This window comes from Gracilinanus agilis, chromosome 2 (genome assembly GCF_016433145.1).
Source record: "Gracilinanus agilis isolate LMUSP501 chromosome 2, AgileGrace, whole genome shotgun sequence".
Lineage (NCBI taxonomy): Eukaryota > Metazoa > Chordata > Mammalia > Didelphimorphia > Didelphidae > Gracilinanus > Gracilinanus agilis.
In genome coordinates, this window is record NC_058131.1 from 414,005,863 (window position 1) to 414,027,791 (window position 21,929).

The window sequence follows — 21,929 nt, forward strand, 5'->3', positions numbered from 1 at the left end:
GATTTTATTTACACACGTCTTTTAAGAAATGTACCTTTTGTCTAACATGAAGGACACCTTTATTTTCATTACAAAAGTATTCACAGAATCAGAGTTGGTAAGGGTCTTAGAGGCTAAAGAACAATCTTTTATCTACTACAAGAATCCCCTGTAAAACATCCCTGATGAATGGCTATCCCTTAGTCTTTGCTCAAACATTTTTAGTGACTGAGTGACCCTCTTGGACACTGTATTGTACTACTGGATAGCTTTAATTGTAAAATAATCGTTCCGTGACAAATCTGCCTCTTAGTAACTTCTACCCATTTTGGTTTGATGGTCAGTAATTAAACAGAGTAAGTCTACTCCCTATTTTAGATGCCAGTCTGAAATATCTGAAGATGCTGTTTTTGTTAAAAGGGAAATATGCCTATGTGCACATATGTGTGTGCATATTAGTATATGATAGTGGCAAAGGAAGGGGAAAGTGGAAAAGACTTTGTAAAAAACAAATGATATCAACAAAACTTACTTTAACAAATGGGGGGGGGGGTTAATATCAGATATTTAAAGATAGGCTTTTAATTTTTTTTCCAAGTTAACCGTACAATTTCTTTTTATTGAAGTTCCTTTAATATACTGAGGTTGGGAGTGGATAGAGAGCTGGGCCTGGAGTCAGAATAACCTGAATTCAAATCCAGTCTCAGATACTTCCTAGCCCTGTGGCCCAGGGCAAGTCACTTAACTTTTGTTTGCCTCAGTTTCCTTAGCTATAAAATAGCATCTACCTTTCCAATGGTTGTGAGGATAAAATGAGACAATATTTGTAAACCACTTAAACATGTGTGACACCTAGTGTTTAATAAATACCCATTTCCTTCCTTCATAAATAACCAGCTAATTTTACATATGATTCAGTTTATCAAAATTTCAGTCACACGTAATTTTCAGGAAAAGATAAAGTTCTTATGAGCCATTTTTTGTTCTGTTGATCAACATAATCATGTGGCCCTTTAATTGGGTAAATTATTAGATTCCAGTATTTACTTCCCTGAAATTGGAACACATCACATAAACCTTTTTCTTTTTGAACCTATCACTCCTATCATAAGCATGGTGACACTGCATATCTGTCATCAGAAGAAAAGCATCACTAAGTTAATTAGAAACTGAGGGGTGCTTATCAACTGAAGAATGGCTGAACAAGTTTATATGTTAAAGCAATGTAGTAACATATTATTCTGCTGTTAATAATGAAGGAAATGGTTCCAAGAAACCTAGGAAGTCTTGTATGAACTGATACAAAGTGAAATTAGAAGAACCAAAATAATCATTTATATGATAACAATATCATAAAGACAAACAACTCTGAAAGACTCAGGAATTCTGAACACCACAATGACCAATGACAGTTCTAGAGAACTCATGACATGCTATCTATCTCTAGACAGTGGTGATGAACTCAATAGTGCATTGAAGAATATTATGTATCTGAATATACACACACACACATACATTTGTGTAGGTGGTCAATATAGGAATTTGTTTTGCTTGACAATATGCATGTCTATGCATACATACATGTAATTTTGCACATGATCAATTCAGGAATTTGTTTTGACTACGTGTTTGCGATGGATTTTGTTTTTCTTGTTTTCTCAATGGGGGGAAGGAGAAGGTGGGAGAGAGAGAGAATGCAGAGGTGAAAATGAGTTAAAATTTAACAACAACAAAAAAGCATAACTAAGTTTTGAAGAGGTTCATAACCAGGTTGGCTAAAAGTTGATAAAATTTTGTTCATAGCAACTCTCAAAGACAGTCATGGAGGGATTGCCATCTGTGTTGGTGGAGGGGATACCTTCAATGATAAATTCACAGATCTTTGAAGAACTAAAGTAACCAGTGACTCATCAATCAGTGAAGCATTTGGGCTGTGAACATCTCCATGCCCCACTTAACATGTATATATCTATCTTATCTAGAAAATGCCACATGCAATGATTTATAGAAATTTGATTTTTAAAAAGGTTTAATTTCATACAACTCGGTAATTCTGCACTGGGAACCTATCAAATTTAATGCATCTCTCCCTCCACCCCCTGCCCCTATGCTTCAGTAAATACAACTTTCAGTGATCTTTTAGGGGAAATCACCTATCAATTGCCAGGCTACTTAAAAGAACTTTGGGTGCTTTTTCTAGTCTGGTGAAATCTAATTGCTAACTGTTTACACAAATACTACACATAGCTAACTAAACAGAAGCAAAATCTGGCATTTTCCCAATGACTAGCCCAAACAGCCTCTTATCCAAAGCATTAAAGAAAGTAAACTTTAAAATGATTTGAGAGAAAGGACTATTTCATGACAGATGGCAAAGAGGGTTCTTCAATGCCAATTTAATCACTTTCCTTCAATTTTCAAATCCTTAAGCTGTAGCTTGAAGTGTTTGTGCAAGTGATGCTATATCTACTGAAATGTAATAGGGTACAGAGGATGACTAATATGTGCTATGACTTCACCAACTTCAAAGAGTCATTTTAGGGCAATTCTACAACACAATTTCAAGTTAGGATATTTTATTCTTATTTGCACAAATACACTACATATAATTAACTGAAAACATGATCATTTTTAGCTACAAACTTGATAAAAATGCCCTGTAAAACTGAGATAAGCATTTGGGCAGTGCAAAAATAATTGATAATTTCAAAACTCTCCAATGTTAGAGCTGCAAAGGACATTACATCTCTTATAGACAGCTGAACCCCAAAGATGCTTGGTGCTTAAGGTAATACGGCTGGTGACAGAGCAAGGAGTAAAACCCAATCTACCAGTCCTTTTTCCACCACATACTGACTTCATCCTATTGAGAGAATACACTTTACTCTGTCAGTTATGGGAGGATGTTTTTTCTTCCTAATTTTTACATTTGACCTTTGACTTGACTGGTGTAAGGAACATCTGTTGAGACTTTGTCTACCCTTGTAGATGAGCAATTAATTTTGCAATTTCCTGTCATAGAAAGCTGTCTATGTGATATTGAAGAAGTGACCTGCCCAATCTACTAAAATGCTCTGCCTCCATTGAAAAAAACTCTCTATTTGTCAATAGCATTTGATATCTGAGCCAAGTATTTTCCAAATTGTAGCTATAACCACAGAATAAGAACTTCAGTTAGAAGTCAACTCCAAACTGAAAAAAAAAATACATTCAACATCTCTGACAACTGGTCTACCAAACTTTGCTTAAGAACCTCTGGTGAGGGAGAACCTACCTTCCCCTGAAGCAGTCCATTCCAATTTAGGTTATTTCTATTAGTAAATTTTTTCTTGTGTAGAGATTTAATCTGTGTCTTAGCAACTTCCATGGTCACTCCAACTTTTGCTCTCTGGGGTCAATCAGAACAAGCCTAATCCTTCCATGTGGCAGCATTTCAAATATTTCAAAATAGTTTCCAAGTCTCTCCCTAAGCTTCCTTTCTACAGATTTAAATATTCCTAATCTTTCAACCAGTCTTGAGGCAGTCTCTTGCCTGGTCAAATTCGAAATAATAGATTTGATAGGAAAATGTACCTATAGACAAATTAGTCAAAAATAAACTATTCCCTGGTGCTAATGATCCAAAGTAGAGAGAGCAAAAGTAGCATGACCCTTGGGAAAGCATGCAGGATTCTTAAAAAAAAAAATTCTTTTAGTAAAGTATCCTAGCTACCATGGTTGCTATGAGAGTCGGCAATGATGCCTGGCCCTTGCTGTGTATGCCATTACCTACAGTTGTCCAAACTCTGAAATTTTATAAAGCAATCAGGCAAGCCCTAAGATTTCAATAAAGGATTTTGCATAATGTTTACAGAATGGAGCTGTTCCTTTTCCCCCGTTTAGAGACTTCTCAGACTCTTTCTGGTGTCACATGGCATAGAGAAAAGATTGCTAGGAAATGGAGGTTTGTTGTTATATTCAGGCTCAGCCACTTACCGTATGACCATGGGCAAGTTATTTCTGTCTAAAATTCTGTTTCCTTCTCTGTGTGTCTCCCAGAGCCCTCTCTGTCCTCCTGCCTATGATCCTTTCCCCTCACAGACTAGCTCCAATCCTGACTCTTTGATTCAAAGAGAGTCTAGAGAATTCAGCACGGGGGGGGGGGGGGGGACCTTAGAAGCCACCATGCCCATTTTATAGATGAGAAAACCAAGGCTCAGTCAGGTTATGCTACATCCACAGTATATAACTCCTGTTTGAAGAAGGATTTGAATAAGGATTTGATTTCCCTAACAACCTCAGGGTTTTATTTCAGGGAAATCTCCTGATCAAAGCTCAAGTATGGTTGATAACCTACATTTGTCTTGTAAGAAGACCCCTAACTTCAAACAGAGACACTCAGTGTATAACATGTGTACCAGGCAAGGAATAGCCTTTATCTCATTTACTACTGAAAATGTGTAAGGCAAAAAAGAATGACAGACACACACACATAAATAATAAACACTAGTCATTTCCAGCAGCCATGCAGGGTTGTCACAGATCATCCAGTTGTCCTGTCTTCCCACTGCAGGGGCTATTTTGACTCATCTCTCCCTTCTCTGAGAAGCATTTGGAGGAAGTCTCCTTCCACCAGCTTCTCAGGTGCCCAAAATGGGGACCTCTTAAACTCAAGCTTGTCTGCAAGATAACTCCCAGATGGAGAAAGCCCACTGTGCAGATATCTCCTCTCACATGATATGCACACACACAAGTCTTCTGCTGAGACTTGGGACCCTGCCTGGGTGCTACCATGACTTGGGGATAGAAATTCCATTCTCGGGAATTCTGGTATGTTACCTGTGTTTCAGAAAAGGAAACCAAAAAATTGATAGAAACTTGACAGCTAGAACTCCTCTTTCTGGTTTGTCATGTGTTTCTCCTACAAATCATCATTGCTATTAGGGTAGAGGGAAGGGGCAAAAATTCTTCTTTCTCCAGAAAGAAGGTTTAGTTTACTGTACTCTGGTATCAAAATCAAAGGAAACTGGCTGGGGAGGAAGGCAAGAAGATTACTTAATTTTATTCATCACAAAGGAGGTTGGCTCTCTTTTGATAAAACTCTGCTAATTATTAGGGAGGGAGCAGCTAAATGGTGTAGCCTGAAGTCAGGAAGACTTCTCTTCCTAAGTTCCAGTCTGGGCTCAGATATTTCCTAGCTGTGTGATCTGGGCAAGTCACTTAACCCTGTTTCCCTCAGTTTCCTCACCTATAAAATGAGTTGGAGAAGGAAATGGCAAACAGCTCCAGAATCTTTGTCAAGAAAACCCCAAGTAGGGTCATGAAGAGTCAGACACAACTGAAAATGATTGAACAAAAAATTATCAGGTGGAAATCATTGTCACCAAAACTCAATCAAGGGCCTCCCCCTTTGTGAACTCTCTTCACATATAAAATGGGAATAAAATAGTTGTATTACCCAATTCATAGGTCAGTTAAAGGGCAAATGCTTTGTAAACCTTCAAGTGTTTTATACAAGCAAGTTCTCATCATTCTAATGCTCATTCTACTTATTTCGAGACAAGTTTATCAAAATGTGCACAATCACATTATATGAAAATATTGTGGTAAAGGGATAGTTTACTATTGCTCAGGTCACTCCAATCTAAAATTTTGTGACTAGCAGGGTAGAGGTGGGAAGATTCTTTCAGCATACATTCTCAAATCTTATAAATCATTTAAAGATTCACATTAGATAATTTGTACCAAACGATTTCTCCCCCTCCCCACTACCCCAAAGAAGGAAGAGACAAAAATGTTAATCACATTTTCCTTTTAATAATGGTTTGTAGTCAAAAGTGTAGCTTTGAAAACCTCTAGCTTGTTTGTGAAAACCTGAATAAGCTGGGGGGATGGGGTGCATCCTTACTTGGAACAACATTCTGTAAAACTGTGCACTGGATTATGTTTTTGGAGTTGCCATTACCAACACTGTAAATCAAATGTACCACTTTAAAAAGTCAGCTTTTGAAATTAGGTGAATGGTATAGTATAGTACCCTACTTTGATTCAAGGAGGAAGGACACACTCTTAATATAGTAAACAAAACACAAAAAGTAAACAAATCTTAAGAAATCACTAAGAATATATAATTCAGGTTATCATTAATATTTAAAACTATTAAAAATAAGTTTGCCACCTTACCACTTTTTTTTCTTTTCCAGTCAGGTACTTTTCCCTCTGTACTATTCTCTTTAAAAGAAAAAAAATGCAACTGCCCAATCGCCAAAGTCTTTGTATAAAGATTTGTACTGTGCTGCACCTCTACTTTCATACTGAATATTCAGATAATCCTATATTCTTGGCAGAAGGCAAAGCAGACTTTTAATTCTGGTTGTCAGAAAGATGGACCAATAAAAGCACAATTGATAGAAGGATTTAATTCTTCCTCAGGAAGAAATACATTTGTCCTACAATGGATGGGTTTGTAAAATCTTCCAAAGGCACCCCCTATCACCATTGCCCCACTCCACACTTATGTTTGTTTTTCCTGAAAGCAAGATGGCAATCTTATTTGAGAAGGAAAGCCAGATTTCTTAAAAATAACTTAAAAAAAGAAAATGATTTTATATAAAGCAGCAAAAACATACTTTCCTCTCTGCAGAAAGAAAAATGTTAACAAGGAAACACACCAATGTAAATGTATTGTTCATAAAGTTTTGCTAAATTTAATTTCACAATAAAGTCAAGATTTATTTTCATGACTATTGCTTAACCTCATTGGTACTGTCAGGAGAAGATTCTTTGGCATCTTCAGTCTCTCTTGTATTTTCTTCTTGATTTAGATTTTCAATCTCAGATTTGGTCCCATTAGGTATAGAGTTTTCACTATTTACAAATCCATTTTCTGTGACTTCTCTATCAGTGATAGCTTCTTCAATCTTTAAGTCCTCCTGTACCTCAGCCTCATCCTCCAGGTTTCTGAGGACAATTGGGAGTCTAGAGTCTGCCACGGTGTTCTCTAACAAGGCAATATTACTCTCTTCGTATTTGGGAAGTGGAGTTCCTTCTTCCATTTGTTTGCAATAGTACTCTTGGTTGGCAGCTGCGCTCTTTACGGCTTTTTCCAAAATCTCTTTTTCTCCTAAGCGCAGTTTGATGGCCATTGTTGCATGAAAGGTAAGGTCATGGGTTGCCAAGAAGGATTTATCTTCCTGGAAGGAGGAAGGGAGAAGAAAATAATCAAATTCATTAAAGCAGTCTAAATGAGATGGTACACCAACATATCCAACAGAGAACTTGAGATTTTTAAGTAATTATGGAGCAAAAATGGAATGTGTAGAAAGAGCATAGTAACAACTTACATTTACATAGTGTTTTATATAGATATCTTACTTGATGATCATAATAATCCTGTGAAATAGGTATGGCATGAATGATTATCCTCAGTTTATAGAAGAGGAAACTGAGGCTCAAAGAAGTTTTGAGACCTGCCCAAGGCCACAAAGATCATTAAGTTAAATGATCAAGCTGGGAAGTGAATCCAAGTCTCTGACTCCACATCCAGCATTCTTGCCACTGCCTCTTCAACTTAAAGTTAGTGGCTGAGAGGCAAATGTTTCTAGCATCAAGAACTTCTATTCAATTCAATAAGAAGTAAAAGGATTAATAAAAACAATTTTCTACCTTTGTATTTTAGTCAACAGTGTCAATACAACTTTTGTATCAAAATTTTAATAGAAATAGAACTGATGTTGTTTTATGACTCTGGTAAAAAGCTATAGCAATTTGCATGAGTTTGTATTTGCATAATATCTCTGATTGGGAAATTAATTCAATAAATGCTTAATAAGTACCTATTATGTCCAAGGTACACTAAACTATGCATGGAGAGATACGATGAGAGGAGAAATAGTCCTGGTCCTCAAAGAGCTTACACTGTAGTAATGCAGAATGCATTTAGTGTAAAGAAGGAGGTCTAAAACTCTGGTGTCAAACACAAACAGAAATGGAGACCTGAAACCATACATAAGGATCCCCTTGGGATATATATTGACTTCAAAAATCACATATAAATGTTATCTGCTCTTATTTATTTTGTTAAAATATTTTTCAATTATGTCTTAATTTTGTTTGGACCATGCTCAAGAGTGTTGTAGGTCACACTGTTAGCTGTGCGTTTGATATCTCTATCCTAAAGTATTATAAGGAATGTGTGGAGGGAGAAATCACTTTCAAGTTGGGGTTAAACTTCAACAATAACCAAGACCCTTGTGATAATTAGATTAAGTCTACACTGCCCATCTTTAGATGTAATCACCAAAGGTGAGAGCACCTTCCAATTCTGGGAGGTCCTAACCCACGTGTGCTAGAGTGAGTGATGAATCAGAACCGACTTACTGCCCCCTAGGCAGTACTATGAGAATTGTCTATTGTGATTGGACATGCAAATTAGGAGGGAGGCACAGGAAGGGACGCATAAGTGACCTCTTTAAAAAGAGGGAGTTGAATGAATGAGAGGTCTTTCTGGTGAAGAGTGCTGCTAATGAAGGAGCTCTTCTGGTCTGTGGAGGAGTGCTGGCTGAAATGCTGAGACCTAGGTGAGACTGCTTCAATATCTTTGCTTCATTCACCTCGGGGCCTCTGGTCCTCTGACTCTCAGCTGAGGGTTAATTAGATCTACTTGGATTAATTAGAGGATCGTAGTAAATTACCCACTGGGTTAGATTCTTATTTCCTTATTTTCTCTCTCTCTTCTTACTGTAAATAAATTTCCATAAAAGTCAATTTTAACTAGACATTATTCTTTTTTTTTTTTTTTTTTTTTAAACCCTTGTACTTCGGTGTATTGGCTCATAGGTGGAAGATTGGCAAGGGTGGGCAATGGGGGTCAAGTGACCCGCCCAGGGTCACACAGCTGGGAAGTGGCTGAGGCCGGATTTGAACCTAGGACCTCCTGTCTCTAGGCCTGACTCTCACTCCACTGAGCTACCCAGCTGCCCCCTTAGACATTATTCTTAATTGAGGATTGATAATAGTTCAATCCTCTGGTGACCATCTATTAATATATTGAACAACAAAAAAAAAAAAACACCTTTTTCCTCCCTTACACTCTTTATTAGGTATCTGCCGTATATGTAGAGCACTGTTAGGCCCTGGAGGATATGGAAAGAAAAAAAGACATGGTTCCCTGCCCTCAAGGGGTTTACAATCTAGTAGAAACATGGTGGAGTGCAAACCAATATATGATTGTCAATTGGAATTACCTCAATAGTTGTTTTATATGTTTTTAAAAGAAGGGATGCTCTGGCTTCAAGGAATGTCCAGAGTTTGACTTCGTTATCCCAGCTAACAGGAAATTCGGAGTTACCCAATGTGAAGATTCGGTCAATAGCATGTTCTCCTATCAAATGTTCTTTTAGCTCTTCTAAAAGAAATAAAAAGAAAGGATGTTCTGTTAATGGGGAAAATAGCTCAAATATTAATTTCAGTAACTAACATAGCCTAGAAAATATCTTTTTTCAATCATGCCATTTTCTCCTGCTTTTCCACTAGATATGATCATCTGATCATGATGTTTCTAGAGTTTGTATAGTGTTTCAGCAGTTTTAGATGAGGAAAATGAGGTACAAGCCTCAGTTTTCATTTCTATTTCAAAAGAAGGTCCCTGATTCCATGGTATACAACACTCCCTCTAGTCCTCCTTTACAATGAGGGGTGTGTGATCAATGAGATTGTTTCATAAGTCACTTTTTAGAACTGCTTATATATACACCTCATTTTGGCATGCCCTCCTTTTACTGCAATTACTTAAGGCAAAATATACTAAAGTTACAATGACTTCAAAGCCAAAGTTAACTGCAACAGGTCTAAAAAGGTTTTCAATTTTAAATTTGCATGAAACAAATTCTGCTGGGTTGACTTGACAAATCGGCTTCTTTACCCTCAAAATAAGTAATTTCCCAAACAAAAACAATCAAGAAAATATCCCGTGAAAACCTTAGTCAATGAAAATTTGATATGTCTCACTCATAAGAAATTTAAATACAAATCACAAGTAAATGAGTGAATGTCTAAATTACACCTAAATATATTTCACAGGAGGAGGAATTCAACACAACTGCTGTAGGCATATTATTTCCAAAAGACCAAAATATGCCTAGCCTATTCATACCAAGAAATATATTCGTGCTTCATTCGTAATTATGAGGACAGTATTTCTTTCAAAGTAAAATGCCCCACAGCTGTCCTTATTTAGAATTTGAAATGAAGAACTTTTGTTGCCAATAACACAAACTTTTATTAGTACTCGATGGATCTTCTCAAAACAATTAAGTATCCTCATCCTACATATCAAATGTAGATAAATTCTGAGCTAGAAAAGTGCTCTAAATAATTATTTGGAGGGAAAAGGAATAAAAAATAATTTTTTGATAGTCTATGAGAAATTTCATTGACGTATATACTTTTACCAATTATCATTTATATTAGTTCAGGTTAAAAATGTATACTTTTTACATTTTTTCTTACTTCATAAACAGACCTCTTTTGCCACTCTGTTTAACTTGTCTTCTTATATTCATCTTTCAAAGTATGGAAGAAGTGATATTAAATAATCAAAATTCATCAAGAGAAATGTGAATCTATTGTAGTCTTCTGTGCATGTCTTCTTAGTTCCTTTCATCCCCCATTAAAATGTGCAGTTCTTGGAGTATATTTTAGTTTATCTTTGGTTCCCCCTCTATCTTTTTTACTTCCCACTCCACCCAAACCCTAAGAACCTTAACACAATGTCTTGCACATAATGGGCATTTTATAAATGTTTTCTGAATTGAAATGAATGTCACACACACTCAGGATGGCTGCATTACACTTTGGAAAATAACTGGAAAATGAAAAATGAAATTCTGTAGTAATAGAGATATGTAGAAATCAAGAATAACTTAAAAGTGGTGTATGATTTTACATTCTTCCCTGACTTCCACAAATGCCTAATCATATGGTAATGGAGCACTTATAGTCAGGTACTGGTAAAACAACAGTTTGACCCAACTTATACCAACTCTTAATCCCTATTTCAGCTGAGAATACACTAAACTGTAGTCACAACAAAGGGGAAAAAACAAGATACTGCCAAGATCAATTAAGAACATGGTTGAAATGAATGCCATATTTTCTAGGGTCAATAATCTTTGTCACATATTTAAATAGATAACAATGTATTACTTCATTCTACCTAGTAAATCTTTTAATTTGTCAACTACACTAATAACTTATTATAATATATTCACTCTGTATTCTCTGAGGTCCTTCAAGTATGGTGATGGGCTCTTTAAACAAAGGCCTTCATACCCATTCAGTTACTTTCTTTCTTTTCCATAGACAAAGACTAAACCCATAACCTCAGCCAGGCATTTTTCAAATGTATGTCAGTAGGACCAAGAAAACTATGGAAAGAACTGTTATGAAATATCACCAGCACTGGACAAACAACTTGAAGTTATGCTTTTATGGAATAGCAAGCAGAAAAACTGGGAAGTCAGCAACCTCAGATGGAGTTCCAGCTCTGTCTGTCCCTCAACTTCTCTAAACCTTAATTTCTTCATCTGGATGATGGAGGTAAATAATATCTGTATGACCTACTTCACAAGGCCACAGTACAAGAAGGGATCTGAACACTTTTAAGTGCTAGATGAATGAGTGAGTCATATATAAAATGCTAGTTTTAAAATTATGTTAATAATTAACATTTGTATAGTACTCTAAAGTTTGCAAAATGCTTTACCTACATGATCTCATTTGAGCCTCACAATAGCCCAGTGAAGTGGATCTTAGAGATATTATCATCCTCATTTTACACATGAATAAACAGACCCAGAGATATGAAGTAAACTTGTCCATGATCACATTATCAGGATTTAGATACACATCTCCATGTTTGGCATTCTATCCACTATGCCATGCTGCTTCTGCATTTTTTTCCTGCAGAAACATGTTTGTCAGTGCTAATTTAAAAAAAAAATCAGTAGAGTTCAAAACTTTGTAGTAATTTGTTTTTAATTACCTTAGGAGTAAATGAAGATGAGAAGTATGTGCTACTTTAAAGTTCATAATGATTAATTACCGAGAGCACAGTGGATTTATACTCAGATGACCTTGGTTTGCCTCTAATGTTTACTGCCTTTGCAACTTTAGGCAGATTTCTGTCTATAAGTCTCAGCTTCATCATCTATAAAATGAAGCAATAGAACTAGACAATGTCTAAGGCCCCACTTAGCTCTAATAACTTCTCCACTAGGTAAAATGGAACCAAACTTCAAGTATATGATATGCCTCATTCCATTTAACCTGAATCTATCCAAACTGACTACTGGTTTCTGCCTGTTCACAAATGAAAGGAAATGGTTATCTTTAGGCAAGGAGGGCATGAGCCAGATATTCTGTCACAAAGTCAAAGGAGGGCAAAGAGGGGGCAGCTGGGTGGTTCAGTGGATTGAGACAGGAGGTCCTGGGTTCAAATCTGACCTCAGACACTTCATAGTTGTGTGACCCTGAGGCAAGTCCCCATTGCCTACCCTTACTGCCATTCTGCCTTAGAACCAATACACAGTATTGATTTTAAAACAGAAGGTGAGGCTTCAAAAAAACCAACAAATAAATAAGTAAACAATGACAACAAAAAAGGAAGGCAAAGAAGTGCCTATGCTCGAAGATGGAGACAATCATCATCACTTCATGGTATGCTGAGTTTTTAGCACTAAGGTCAAAACATAGAGGTCACTAGGAAATGAGTAACTGCTGACAACATTACTGATTCTCATCAAATGTCAATACGTATGCACATCTTAAAATAAGTATTCATTTTTGTTATCATAATACTCCTTTTTTAGGCCAGAAAATGTGGGGATGGAAAAACCCACAATATAATATTATATGCTGATAAATTTCCTAGGTCTGTCTAAATTCTAAAATGATTGTATCCAATGATACTTAAATTAAGCTGGCTATAAGCTAGAGCCTAACACTGGGCCTTGACCATAATTAGTAGCAAAAATAAATAAATAGTTAAACTGGATTCAGAAAATCTTTTTATTCTAAAACAGGGGTTTTCAACTTTTTTGGCATCCAAGAGCAATGTGCTTTAAGGCTTAAAATAAAATACATGGAATCACCCAGCAAATCAATTATTTTGAACTAAAGCTATCAAAAACATTTTTTTTAAGTTAACAGATCCAAGGTTAAGAAATCCTGTTTTGGAGAAAATTTAGCTTCAAAGCTATCTGTTGTAACAAAGTTTGCCCCAATGTCAAGGTATGGTCTGACATTAAAAATATTTAAAATATAGAATCATAAAATGAAATTTCTTAATTTGCTGATTACCTGGTGAAAATAAAGATTTTCATGACTACCTGATTATAAATTTTCCTTAATTTAGGAAACTTAAATTGATGTGAATTGATTTTTAAAAACACAGGATACGGGGCAGCTGGGTAGCTCAGTGGATTGAGAGCCAGGCCTAGAGACAGGAGGTCCTAGGTTCAAATCTGGCCTCAGACACTTCCCAGCCGTGTGACCCTGGGCAAGTCACTTGACCCCCATTGCCTACCTTTACCAATCTTCCACCTATAAGTCAATACACAGCAGAAGTTAAGGGTTTAAAAACCAAAAAAAAAAAAAAAAACCACAGGATATTTTATTCTAATGAGATTTTAAAACAAATTCAAGATATTTTATCATGTAAGCTATGAATGTAGTTTTGAGAGATACTTAAAATTATGATAATCATAGTAATAAAAGTACTCATTTATAAAGTTTTTAAAGATTTACAAAGGACTCTCTTCATAATCTGTGAGGTAGATAGCAATAAAAGTGATAAAATAAGTAGCAGTTAACACTTCAAGGTTTAAAAAGTGCTGCAAAATTTTTATCTTATTTGATCCTCATAAACGTAGGAGATAAGCATTATTATATCCATCTTATAGATAAAAAACACTAAGGCACAAAGAGGCTATGACTTGTTTAGGATCACACAGCTAGCAAATGTCTAAACTGGGATTTGAACTCTGGTCTTCCTGAGTGCAGTACTTTTATTTGCTGTGTCACCTAGCTGCCTAGATGGAACATGTATTATTATCATCCCCATAACAGATAGTAATAATATAGCTACTATATGTTCATTTTGAATTTTGCAAAGTAATTTACATATATTATCTCATTCAAATTTAATAACCCTGTGGTTATAGTTATTCACATTTCATTTTGGGATAACAATAAAGATGAAGGCACTAAGGCTAAGAGGGTAAGGGACCTGACCTGGGTCCCACAGCTAGTTAAAGCAGGGCTGGAATTCAGGCCTTTCTGAGGCCAGGTGCAGGGTGACCTGTTCCAGGTCACATGGTTAGCAAGTGCCCAGTGTGGGACTGAACATCAAGGCCTACAACTTCAAATCCAGGGATTGTTTGGCTATACTCAGCTGCATTATTGATAGAGAAAACACAAAAGACAAATATTTGTGTAATACAAAGTAATATTTGCAACACAAGGATTTCAGTCAGTGAAACATTTTCAACACAAATCAACCTGATGTCTTTTGCCTCTCTTTCCCCACAAATTATTCTGTTCTAAGCATTTCCAACTTTAATTAGAAAGCCTATTTTCTTTACACTTCTTGAAAAATTCTTGTTAAGACAAAAGGACTTTTTCTGAAATGATTTACCTTCAGTCATACAGAATACTCGAAGGAAGGCCAGAAGTTGGGCAGAGATGGGAGGTTCAGTAAAGTGCAGGGCAAAGACACTGGAACTAACAGAAACAGTAAGCAGAGAGATCAGTCATAGCAGTAAAATTAATTGACTTGCTCCAAAGCAAAATCCCTTAAACTTATGATACACGTGGTTCTTTTCAAGGAGAACTAAGGGGATGGATGAGTCATACAACTCTCCAGTATGAATTATAGAAGAACAAATTCCAAATATTTTAAGTAGGAATGAAGGTAATAAAAACTGAACCTTTGCAATAACCTTTGTGATTTGTTATAAACTAATATAATTTTTATTTCAATTTGCATAGGCCAGATTATAGAAACAAATATAATCTAAAAATTCAAATTATGATTTTAAAATATATTAATAATTTATAATTATTTAGTATTTTCATCATTAACCAAATATTGATAAGTTCAACAGTAAAAAAGTATAATATAATCAATTTCCATTAAAGATACCTCCTCTTTTACATGGAGAATAATAAATCATAATTCTCATCTTCATCATCTTATTATGGTGAAAAAGCTGAAAAAATTTAACTAGAAATTCTTGAAATGTCTTGACAGTCATTCAGTATGGACAATTCAGTATGGCAGATAATGGAAGAAAAGAATTAAATGAAATAAATTGATCCATATCATTAACCTTTCCATGGTGAAAGACACTGGCAATACTTATATAGTTATTTAATTTAATGAGGATTTCAGCTTTTACTATATTCCTAGGAACTGATTGTGAATGTTCCCAACAATTATGTTTATCTAAAAACTTTAGTAAATTAACATACGTCTAAATGCTTTAAATTTGTTAAGTAGCAGGCATAAAAGGATTAAGGCAAACTACTGAGGAGCAGTTTTATTAGTACCTTAATTAAACATTATGCAATTGGAGATATTTCAAGTTATCAAGAAGGAAAGGCTGACCAGTCTCTTTACTTACGTTGGAATGCCAGCTCGAGCCAAGACTTCAGCTTTCATTGCATATAGCCTGTCACTTTTGCTCACTCCAAGCTTTATTTTCACTCTGTCATGTGAATTATTGTCAAAGAAAAAACCACTGTGGATCACAAACTCTGCATTTGATCGGGTGCCATAAAAAATGTAAATCTAAAAGGATGTAAAGAAAAATGAAGGCACATAAAAAAGCTTAACACCTGTTTAATACAGACTTGAGGTACAGTATTACTTCTTGTAAATTTAACGCCACTTTACATTAATGAGACAAAATGTCTATAAAGTTCTAATCCAAGAGCCAGGGAATGGGAACAGAACCAACATCTCAATTGAAGAAAGTAGGGGCTCCCAGTTCTTCTTGAGACAAGGTTTGAAGTCTGACAAAGCTTGGAATCTGCTTCTCCAGGACCCAGTAATGTGGAAGAACCTTCCAATTTGACAAGCTAACAAATCCATTGGAGAAAATAACACCCATGTTTTAGAACCATCTAAGAAAAAAGTGTCTCAATATTCCACTGCTACTGAATGTCCTGCTATGAAGGGGAGAATGCTGATATTAAATCCATTCCAGCATCTATACCCTTCATCATCAAAGAAACCTAGAAAGGTACAATCCTGGCCTCTTTCAGGAGTGGATTTAGAGGCTTCTTCATATAAGAACCTATTGCTTTGTGCAGAGATAGTACCTTCCCTGCCCTGTGTTTTTAATTCATCTGAGGAAGTAATAATATTCTGGCCTTCTATGATCAATGAGTATCTACCCTGGTAGATGGAGATATAATCTATTCTGCCCTAGGCTTGCTACCACTCTCTGAGAAAACAGCTTTATAATCAGAGCATCCAGGTATGTAGTAGCCACAGTTAACACCCATTCCCTGCTCTAACACCTACAGTTTCCTTTACCATTATTAGAGATAGAAGCATGGAGATCCACCCACAAACTCTCAGAGATTGTACTTGGAGACCTATTTGCCTGGGAACTTATTGCTATTTATGGAAGCATTTTATACTCTTTCCCACTAACCAAAGAAAACTGGCTTAGCCCTCCATAATCAACATTCATGTAGACATTAAGCCTCTTAGCACTAGGACCCACTCTGGCAGCAGGCACAATTAGAGAACAAGCATATAACTGCATGTATGTGCTATCTTTTGGGTATATATTATTCTTACACAATGACTGGATGAGAAAAGAAATGGTGCCAAGCGTTAATTCAGTTAAATGACTGGAGGTATTTAATGACCCAGATGTATCCCAGAATCTTTCTGTTGTCTGCCTGACAACCATTTTTAGGCATCACAGTGCCCTGCAAGATGGCTGACCCTGTCATCCAATACCTCTTCTATCCTAGGTTTTAAATCTCCACTTTCTCTCATATTCTTGTTCTTTGGAGTCATCCATTTTCTAGGTGAGAACTCTGTTATTATTTCCTGCTTTTTCATTTCCATCCATCTCATTTCTCCCTTTCCTGTTTCTCTACCATACTTAGCTTCTCTCTTCCACTGTGCTTTCTGGAGCCCCTCCCTATTCTACTGTTAGCAAATTTCATTTCATCTCAAACCTCTTACTCTCTCATTCAGACTGTCTTTTATTCTTGAATCCCTGTGTCCCTTATGTTTGTCAAACCTCCACCCAAGGCTTCTTCCACTATCTGATTTCTCTGCTCCTGTCTGAGGGGTATTGATTGCTGATGAGGAACACAACCACAAAACTGGGTCCATTCCAGATCTGTGTTATCTAATTTCAGTCAAGCTCTATTGCTACATGGAAATCCTTATTCTTCCAGGACGAACTCTCCAACACACTCCCAATGTGGCAGTTCCAAACTTACTCTTCTTAAAACCATCATACCGCATTCTCACCTATCTGTCTAAACAGGGAAAACCTTGTCTCCTAATTTCCTGAGAAACTAGTGGTCACTTGCCATGTGTTCCTTCTATTCCACTCCATAACTCAAAAGCCTAGTTCATTACATTCCCACCCACCAACTACAATTTTCCTATCCTTTGCTTTAGTTCTTAAGGAAGAACAATTTATTCTCTGCCAACTCCAGTACTGGTACCCTTAACTCTCTTCTGCTCACTCCATTTCCACCTCTCCCTTTTCTCCTAGGAGTCTGTCTCTAATTATTCCTCCTGCTTCTCATTTTTAATCTCTTCTCTGTTTCTCCACTGTTTCAAATATGTCCATATCTCCCCATTAATAAAAAGTTTTCATTTGACCCTCCACCTCCTCATCCTATATTTCCTGTTGCTTTCACAGCCAAACTCTTAGGCTGGGCTGTCTAATTTATTGCCTACATATCCTCACTTCACACTTATTCTCAGAGCTTTGCATTCTGGCTTCTGACCACACTACTCAATGGAAACTACTTTCTCCAAGGTTGTCAATGATCTCTTCTTATTAATTCTGATGGTCTTGTCTTAGTCTATATTTTATTTGACTTCTTTGTATCTTTTGACACTAGTGACCATCTCTTCCTCCTAGAAATTTTTTCTTCTCTTGGTTTCTATGGCACTGTTCTCTCCTGAATCTACTCTTATCTGTCTAAAATACCCCTTATCAGTCTTCTTTGCAGGATTATTATCTATCTTCCACCCTACTAAATATGAGTATTCATTCCTCAGGGCTTTTTTGCACTAGGCTTTTTTCTCTCTGTTCTGTATAATCTTTTACTTGGTGATCTCATTAACTATCATGAGCTCAATTAAAATTCCCATAAAGAGAACTACTAAATCTGTACAATCAATAAAATTCCTCTCTAGTCCCAAATAGCCAACCTTCTATTAGATATCTCTATATGCCTTCTAAATCTCAAACCCAACATGGAGTTCATCACCTTCCCATCTAAATCTACTCCTCTAAATTTCCCTATTTCTACTGAGGACAATTTATCTAAGTCTGCAACCTCAAAGTTATCCTTACCTTACCTTTCCCTTCTCCTTCATTCCTTTTTTCAATCTATTCCTAAATTATGTCACGTCTATCTTCACCATATCTCTTGCATCAGTTGTCTCCTCTCCACTTTATACTGTCATTATACTAGTTCCAACACCTTTTATCTGGATTATTTCAGTAGTCTGGCTGGTCTACCTGCTTCCAATCTTTCCATAACTGCAATCAAAATCATCTTCCTTCAGGCCATGTCAATTTCCCAGCTCAAAAATCTGTGACTCTCTAGTGCTTTCAAGGACAAAATACACATGTTCAATCTGACATTTAAAGCTTGCTGCAAACCTGTCTCCATCCTACCTTTCATGAATGGTATGGACAATATGAACATTGCCTTCTCTTGAAATTCTTAGTCTCCCTCTAGGCTCAGTTCAGTTCACATGAGAATTCTTTTGGAACTCTTTATTCATTTGTACACACATACACATTCACCTCATCCACTCCCCAAAATATGTAAATTCTTTCAAGACTGGGATTGTATCACTGTTGCTTTGTATTCCCATTGCCTAACAGAGTGAACCAAATATATTGTAATAAATACAGTTAACTAGACTCAGATCTACCTATTTAAAATTTTAAATTTAGTATCTGAAAAAATACTGCTTTGGTAAAATTCAAATAAGTTGTACAATTTTCCCAACACTCTTCATTAAATAAGATGGGCTGTGGAAAAGCATCATTTTCAATAACTACTACATGAAGGGGAGTCAACTACTCTGAAGTAGAGTTGAGGATATTAGCATTATACAAAGGATCTTTGATCCCTGAATTCATCTGACCTTTCATATTATCCTCTTCTCCTTCCAATGGGCAACAAGTCTATTACTTTTAAGACTGCATTTTAAAATTCATCATGTTCTTCCTCTCCTTTTTATATAAGAGAGTCTATTCTGGAACAAGAGTTTAAAGCAATGAGGTCAGAATTTTATTACTAGATCAGGTGGCAATTCTCCACCAAGTAGTAGGTTTTATAAACATTCCTTCAGAAATGGAAAAACAATACTTTGCTAGGTAAGGATTCTCTTTGGTTTTGATTGGGGTTATAGAAATAGTCTTAAGTTAGTTTTACTTTTCATAACATGTGTATAACTATAAGATGAATAGAATAAAGCAGGTTTGATATTTATATAGAAGCATATGCACAAAGATTACTTACTAAAACTCCTAAATCATGAAAGGGAGAATTTCTATATTTAAATACAGGAATAAAACAGGAACAGATCTCAAGCCTCCCAGACCACAATAAGAAAGGGAATAGAATAAAACAGCAAGTATTTTCTTATAAAATTCTAAAATTTATTTGGAGTTAGAGTGGTACAAAATTTATTTTTAGCTTAAATTGTTACAAATGTTTAAGTTAGTCATATTTTACTACTTATTTTTAATGAGTATAGACCAAGATTCAATTCAAATAACATGTTTATTCTATATTCCAAAGAGTGGTAAGTATTATAGTTAACATGTGGTCCACAATGCAAGTATCATGCATCTTTACACAAGTGAATTAATAATTACAGGGAATTTATTTGGTAACAATCTTTCAGTCTACATAATATGACACTGTGTGAAACATACCTGTTCTCCAACATTAAAATCTTGCAGTGCAACACATTCACAACGATCATCTTCTAGGTTGTAACCGGTAGTAATCTAGTCAAGAAGGAAGAGAATAAAGCAAAATGATGATTTTTATAATTCACTCTGATTCACCAGTTATGCCTCTTTTGGAAAAATTGAAGATTGAAAAATATTCTTCAACATCTACATACCGGGAGATCATCCCTGAATATTTTCTTAAAATTGCCATAATAATTGCATAAAAGCTCAGATTAACTGCATTTTTGCTAGAAAATCTCATAGAAGAAAATTAACTTACTTGAAGAAAAAGGAATGTCCAAGGAAAATATATCCCACAGATTTTAAGGGGATTGTCCCAACCAAGAATAAAAGTTCATTACAAAGTAGTTGCATTCACAGTCCATCTCATGTGACACTGAATCTATGTCATACTCATCAACTGCCAGTGCATTCTTTTCTCTCAATAAAAGAACGGATAACTCTGGCTCTTTGGGGAATACTATTTTTGGAAAACTCCAATTTACTTGCAAACAATCCCTTTATCAGAAATTAGGTAATTATTCTGAGAGGCTGAAGAGGGTTTTCTAAGGCAGCATACAGGATGGAAAAAAAGGAAAGGATTCATTCCATAACAGATACATATTTTATTCTGAAATCATGACAATAGGCCCTGTAGGTAAGTAAAAGAAAGTGAAAAATAAAATTAAAATGATAATTTCATTTTTATCATTATTATAATTCTTTTGGACTATAATGTGAAGATTTCCAAGCACTTTACAGAATACTTCAAACTCCAAAACTCTCTTATATGAAGCAGCATGACAGTTTTTATTTAAACCATAGGCTTTAAGGTCTCTGAGGGCTGGGATGACTAGGTCTGATAGTCTATCTCCCAAGCAATTAGTATTTTGTTAGGCAACCATCAAAGGGTCAACAGAGAAGTCTAATGTTAGAGCTGGAAGGAATGACAGGGAACATCTAGTTTGCTTATTTTACAGTTGAAGAAACTAGAACTTAGGGAGGCAGTTGCTTGCATAATCCCATGTAGCAGGAAGAGCTGGAATTGTATCTAAAGTTTCCTGATCCTTTGTCTTTCCATAACATTGTGTTTGCTGATATCTCACTTCATAAGTGGGTAATAAAAGGTCTATCAACAACTAAAGTACATGGGTATTTTAGTCAACAAATATCTTAGATACATTAATTCAATAAATATTATTAAGACAATATAGTGCACAGAGAGTGGGTATAGTGGGAAAAGCACTGAACACAGACTAATTGGAATAAGGGTGCCAATCCCAATATTGCTACTGACAACATGTGTAACTAAAGGCAGGGCAACTCAAATGAGCTTCAAATTCCTTCCCACATCTGTATTCTATGACTAAGTAGTTATTATGTGTATTACATTGTACCAGGTGAAAAATGGGCTATTTTTAAAAAGTATGATAAAAGATAAATAAGATTTAGTTCTCACTCAAGCAATTTATATTGTAGTCACTAGTTATACATTATAAAAGGGATACAAAATTCCAGGCAAATTTAGTGCTTTTGGAGAAAAGGCCGTGTATTGCTTATTAATTAAATGTGCTTGAAAAGAAAAAAAAGCTTAAAGAGGTGCAAAGTGACTTTACCTTACATAATCTCATCTGAGTATCACAGCAGTCCTAAGGTGGGTGGTACAGGTATTATCTCCATTTTACAGATGAAGAAACTGAGGTTTGGAAAGATTAAGTGACTTTC

General features: G+C 35.7%; 1 protein-coding gene across 1 annotated transcript in view; it reads right to left on the bottom strand.

The window, feature by feature from the left end:
* Positions 1-5,753: 5,753 nt before the first annotated feature.
* SETD3 (SET domain containing 3, actin histidine methyltransferase) overlaps positions 5,754-21,929 on the bottom strand; it is an 85,229-nt gene continuing 69,053 nt past the window's right edge. Inside the window, exons 9-13 of the mRNA XM_044664589.1 lie at positions 20,184-20,258; positions 15,642-15,808; positions 14,654-14,739; positions 9,204-9,364; positions 5,754-7,151 (exon numbers count right to left, since the gene is read on the bottom strand). Of these exons, the coding sequence (XP_044520524.1) occupies positions 6,702-7,151; positions 9,204-9,364; positions 14,654-14,739; positions 15,642-15,808; positions 20,184-20,258 (939 nt within the window). The 3' untranslated portion in view covers positions 5,754-6,701. The remainder of the gene's footprint in view (positions 7,152-9,203; positions 9,365-14,653; positions 14,740-15,641; positions 15,809-20,183; positions 20,259-21,929) is intronic.